This window comes from Saimiri boliviensis, chromosome 17, assembly GCF_048565385.1.
Source record: "Saimiri boliviensis isolate mSaiBol1 chromosome 17, mSaiBol1.pri, whole genome shotgun sequence".
In the NCBI taxonomy this organism is placed as follows: domain Eukaryota; kingdom Metazoa; phylum Chordata; class Mammalia; order Primates; family Cebidae; genus Saimiri; species Saimiri boliviensis.
Window position 1 is genome coordinate 46,971,796 of NC_133465.1, and position 5,953 is coordinate 46,977,748.

Consider the following 5,953-nt stretch of genomic DNA (forward strand, 5'->3'; position numbering starts at 1 on the left):
AGCCTGAGCCTTCATATGGAGCAAGACTGGAGTGTGAGCAAGACAGGCACGAGCAGCGTCAACTCTAGGAGACCACCTGGCTGCGGATGGCACCATGGGCTAAGAATCAGGCAACTTAGGTTCTAGCCCTGGCTCTGCCATGTAGTTGCTGTGTGGCCTTGGACAAGTGACTTAACCTCTCTCGGCCTACTTCCTGATCTATAAGATGCAGCTCATACTAACTGCCTTTTAGGACTGTTTTTGATTCAACGGCACATATGAGGTGTTCGGTACACATTAATTTCGCTCAGATACCTCAACCCCCTGGGAGTAGAGTAGAAAGAAAACTAAATCTGGAAGCAAAAACAATTTCAAATCCCACCTTTCCCATGCATTCGAGCAGTTACATGTGGAACAAACCACTTCACCTCTCTGAGCCTTAGTTTGCCTCTGTAAAATGGAAGCAACACTTATTTCACAAGGTTATTTTAAGGACCGGGTTAAATAAAATGAAGACTTCTGCAAACAGGAATTACCATTACACTCAAGGTATGTGTGTATCCTCCCCTCCCTTTCCTGGGACAGAGTAAACTTTGGTTCAAGTAAAACCTAAACAGGGCCAGGGCCTGACTCATCTCTCCATGGGCTGAAATAACAAACCAAACGTCCTTCCTCCCTTGAACCATAAAATTTTATTGGCAGGTCAGGGGAAGCGCCGGGGATAAGGGTCCCTTCCTTCCCATCTCCTCACCCAGGAGACACCCTCCGAAGGACAGCGGAAGCCCCGGGCCTGCTGCCTTCTCAGAGGACCTTGGAGGCGGACAGGTTGTTGTAGCGATCCTCCTGGTCCTCGAGCAGGCTGCGGTAGGTGGCGATCTCCTGCTCCAGCCGCGACTTGACGTCCAAGAGCCGCTGGTACTCCTGGTTCTGCCGCTCGCTGTCAGCGCGCACATCGCCCAGCTGGGCTTCAATACCGCTGATCTGCGCCTGAATCGCCGCCAGCTCCGCTCCAAAGCGCGCCTCCGTTTCTGCCAGTGTGCCTTCCAAGCCGGCTTTCTGAGGGTGGGGAGAGGGGGGTATGACTCGGCAGAACCTGGTTCCTGGAGAGGACATGGGCATAGCCACCGGCCAGGCTGCCCTAGGCTGCTCCAAGGGCATAAGTGTGCGTGGTACAAGGAACCAGGGGATACGTACCATGCTCAGCTGTGACTGCAGCTCAATCTCAAGACCCTGGAGGGTGCGCCGCAGGTCACTGACCTCGGTGCTGCTCGTCCGGAGCTGCTCCTTGTGGCCAGCGACCTCCCGGTTCAGTTCTTCAGTCTTCAGAGAGAGGGGGAAGAGGGAATAAGAGAAGGAAGAGGGAATAATACGCAAGGCCAACCTTCGCGTAGGGAACACCGAGCCCTCTCTCCTTGCCAACCCCCAAAGCATGCCTGCTTCCCTCTTCGTACCCGGCTGGTGAACCAGGCTTCAGCATCCTTCCGGTTCTGCTCGGCCATGACCTCATATTGGCTTCGCATGTCACTCAGGATCTTGGCGAGATCAGTGCCCGGAGCCGAATCCACCTCCACACTGACCTGACCTCCCACTTGGCCCCTGAGCACACTGAGTTCCTGAAAAGATACAGCAGACGTGAGCATGTCAGGACCCAGCCCCCTCTGGAACTGGCCCAGGTCACCACCCTCCAGGCCAAAGGGGCTTAGTTTTCAGGTGCAGACCTAGTAACTAGCACTGGGGGACAGACTGGGTCCTCGCTGATGCCTTTTGGAACCCTGGGATCCATGACCCACACCCAGGGCCATGGTGAGGGTGTGCCAAGTGTTACCATGGTCAGAGGATACAGAGTAAAAGAGTTTTCAGCCCTGAGAGGTTAGGGAAGGATGGAAGAAAGGCCCAGCTTAAAACCTACCTCCTCATGGTTCTTCTTCAGGTAGGCCAGCTCTTCCTTCAGCCCTTCAATCTGCATTTCCAGGTCAGTCCTGGCCAGCGTCAGCTCATCCAGCACTCTGCGCAGGCCATTGATGTCAGCCTCCACACTCATGCGCAAAGCCTGCTCCGTCTCAAACCTTTCAGAAAAAATAGTTGCAGCCAGGCAGAGTTTTCTCTGCCTCTCTGAAGACTTCCCTACCTCCCCAGAGTTCAGGAGTCCACAGGGGGCTTAGCTTCAGGCCAGCTAGGCTAGGTGAGGGCAGATTCCAAACCCCCCAGCCCCAACCCTGATCCTGGCTTCTGCAGCCGCCGGGGCAGAGACACTCACTTGGTTCGGAAGTCATCTGCAGCCAGACGGGCATTGTCGATCTGCAGGACAATCCTGGAGTTCTCAATGGTGGCACCAAGAATCTGGAAGGCAGAGGCAGAGGTTGGCACCACTGCAGCACACAGGTGGTGCCCACTCATTTTCTTCCCAGAAGAGAAAGGGAAGCAAATGAATATGCCCCTGCTCCCTAGACACCAAAGCCCTAGCCAACATCTGCCACCCACTGGCCCACTCTCTGAGAGGTCTTGGAAACAGTCCATGCCCAGGAGCTGGGGCAGGAGGAAACACTGGAGCCAGGGAGGCATGGGCAGAGGAGGCCAGGAAGGCAAGGGAGGAAATCTCTAAGACCTGTGTGCAGTGAAACTCTAAATGGCCCGAAGCGGGTCTGTAAACCAGACCCAGGGAGATTGTGGCTATACTTTTGTCTGTAGCCACCCACTACCCAAAGCACATTTTGCCTCCAGGGAAAGAAACCCATTTGTTGAGTATCTATTTTGTGCCAGGCACTTTGAACCTCATCTTTGATAGCCTCTGGTTCCTCACTGCTAGGTCAGTGGCTACTCCAATCTTACAGAGGTAGAAACTAAAGTTTAGGGTGATGCCTCATCCAGGTTCACCCCGACCTGAGGTCTTTCTGACCTAAAGGTTGCATTCACAACTGCCAGCTTATCATTGATTATGGTAACTGGGTTGTTTTTCAAAAAGCAGGTCATCACTCATTAGCCAATGCATCAGGTGGTGATTGTTGGTTTTTTGGGTTTTTTGGTCGTTTTTGAAGACAGAGTTTCACTCTGTTGCACAAGCTGTAGTACAGTGGCGAGATCTCGGCTCACTGCAAACTCTGCACCCCCGGTTCAAGCAATTCTCCTTCAGCCTCCCAGGTAGCTGGGACTACAGGCCCATGCCACCACGCCCAGCTGATTTTTTTGTATTTTAGTAGAGTGGGGTTTCACTGTATTGCCCAGGCTGGTCTCGAACTCCTGAGCTCAGGCAATCTGCCTGCCTCAGCCTCCCAAAATGCTAGGATTACAGGTGTGAGCCACTGCGCCCAGCTGATTATATAGCTTTCAATGCAACGTAACAGGCTATAAAATATCAGAGGGGATTTATCGTAGTATGGAGAGAGTTGTTTCACCCATTTGTGTATGTGCATGTGCACAAACACACACAGGTGAGAAAAAGAATGCATTAGGGTGCCTAGTAAAATGTACTTATTGTCTGTCACAATTTTTTTTTTTTTGAAACAGTTTCACTCTGTTGCCCAGGCTGAAGTGGCACTGATCACATATGGCTCACTGCAAGACACATGCCACCATGCCCGGCTAATTTTTTTTTTTTTTTTTTTTTTTTGAGACAAAGTCTTACTCTGTCACCCAGACTGGAGTGCAATGGCACAATCTCAGCTCACTGCAGCCTCCACCTCCTGGGTTCCAGCGATTCTCCTGCCTCAACCTCCCAGGTAGCTGGGATTACAGGCACCCACCACCATGCCTGGGTTTTTTGTCTTTGTTTTTGAGACAGAGTCTTGCTCTGTCACCCAGACTGGAGTGCAATGACACAGTCCTGGCTCACTGAGCCTCTGCCTCCCAGGTGCCAGTGATTCTTCTGCTACAGAGAGCTGAGATTACCAGGACACGCCACCCAGGTGCCAGTGATTCTTCTGCTACAGATAGCTGAGATTACCAGGACACGCCACCACACCCAGCTAATTTTTTTTTTTTTTTTTTTGAGATGGAATTTCGCTCTTGTTACCCAGGCTGGAGTGTAGTGGCGCGATCTCGGCTCACCGCAACCTCCGCCTCCTGGGTTCAAGCAATTCTCCTGCCTCAGCCTCCTGAGTAGCTGGGATTACAGGCACGCGCCACCATGCCCAGCTAATTTTTTGTATTTTTAGTAGAGACGGGGTTTCATCATGTTGGCCAGGCTGGTCTCAAACTCCTGGGCTCAAGCAATCCTCCCACCTTGACCTCCCAAAGTCCTGGGGTTACAGGTGTGAGCAACAGCGCCCACCCCTGTGGGTCACAATTGTACAAGTGTGTAAAGCACTGTTTTTGTTGGTTGCTGACATTTCTAGCTCTTCCTCCTGGTCTGTGGGTCTGGGTTATGCCACGAGTATAGCACTGGAAAACATTTGGGAATCTGTGTTGGGAGACCCGGCGTGTGAGGCTGTAAATGTCCCATGGCTTCTGACAAATGTCTTCATGACCCAATAAATCTCTCCTTCTCTGTGGGTGGAGACCAAGCCCTACCCCCACGGGCCCCTTCGAGTTTCCCTGTAAGAGCCTGTGACGTAGATCCGTTCTTTTCCCGACAGGGAGCTGCCTCTGTACCCGGTCCTCCCCAGCAGAGGTTTACCCAGCATCCTTCCTTTACCCGGCGCGGGGGCCACAGCCGGATCTCCCACTCTTCCTAGAGGAATGGGCCCCAGGGCGGGAGAGTGGGAGGAGGCCAAAGCCTCGGCGCGAGGGACACCAGACCCTTGCAGCCAGAGAAACGGAATGCAAGAGGCCCCACGCTGCGGTCGGAGGGGCAGGACTGGCCCCGGGTGGACCTGATCACCGAAGCCAAACCCTCGTATCTTCCAACGGCAGGGCGGCCCCTGGCCTAGACCTCTGGGCACTCCACAGCCGGGTCCCATCTCCTCCCACTCTTAGGGCCTCCATGTTCCCAGGCCTCGCCGACCCGGCCCCCTTCTCCCTCCTGGCGCTCCAACCTCGCCCCCCGCCCCGCAGTCTCCAGAGGCCCCACCCACTTACCTGCCCCGCCCAGTTCCCTCCCCTTTCCACCACCCCCGCCTCCGCATCCCGCCCCGAGGTCCTGCCCCCCCACCCCGCCTCCTGCCCCCCTTTTCTCGGCCCCACCTGCGGGCCCTCCCACGTCCTAACGGGCTCCCGCCCGCCGCCCCGCCTGGGACCTCGCCCGGCCCGCGGGGCTGGGTTTCCGCGGCAGGTGCACTTCGCGCGGCCTCCGCCCACCTTGTCCCGCAGGTCCTGGATGGTCTTGTAGTAGTGGCTGTAGTCGCGGGAGGGCCCGGGCCCCTGCTTCTGGTACCAGTCGCGGATCTTCACCTCCAGCTCGCCGTTGGCCGCCTCCAGGGCGCGCACCTTGTCCAGGTAGGAGGCCAGGCGGTCGTTGAGGTTCTGCATGGTGAGCTTCTCGTTGCCCGCCAGCAGCCCGTCGGAAGCGGCCAGGATGCCGCCATAGCCGCCGCCGTAGCCCCCCGAGGAGGACGAGGACACGAAGCGAGCGGAGGACACGGACACGCCGCGACCGCCGGAGCCCCCGTGTATGCTGGGCGCGCGAAAGGCGACAGCCGGCCCAAAACGCACGGAGCCGCCGCCCAGGCCCCCGAAGGACGACGTGGACGACGACTGGCGATAGCTGTAGGAAGTCATGGCGAGGCAGAGCACGGACGGAGTGACCCTGGTCCCAGAGGCTGCGATCACGGGAGGCGCGGCGAGGCCCTCACCGGGCGCCTTTTATGCCAGGGGCCGGGAAGTGGGGCGGGGAATGGGGGGAAGGGAGGAATGGTGTCAGGGGTGGATATCTGAGCCCTGAGGAATTTGCAGGCTCCCGAGAGCAAATACGGGCGCTCTACCCATTGGTCAATTCCTGGCGGCTCTGCCGGCAACCCTCTCCTTCCAGAGACCAGAGGCCCTTGCCATCCAGAGCTGCCCCACCCACACTCACCCACTCTCGCTCTGGAGACCCTCTTCT

The 5,953-nt window shown here is 56.3% G+C and overlaps 1 protein-coding gene across 1 annotated transcript; it reads right to left on the reverse strand.

Moving 5' to 3' along the window:
• Positions 1-652: 652 nt before the first annotated feature.
• On the reverse strand, positions 653-5,715 carry KRT19 (keratin 19). The gene is made up of 6 exons (XM_003942798.3): positions 5,212-5,715; positions 2,237-2,319; positions 1,889-2,045; positions 1,431-1,592; positions 1,174-1,299; positions 653-1,035 (listed from the first exon to the last, which is right to left on the reverse strand). The coding sequence occupies exons 1-6, from the start codon at positions 5,629-5,631 to the stop codon at positions 781-783; spliced, it is 1,203 nt and encodes a 400-aa protein (XP_003942847.2). The 5' UTR covers positions 5,632-5,715; the 3' UTR covers positions 653-780.
• Positions 5,716-5,953: the final 238 nt, after the last annotated feature.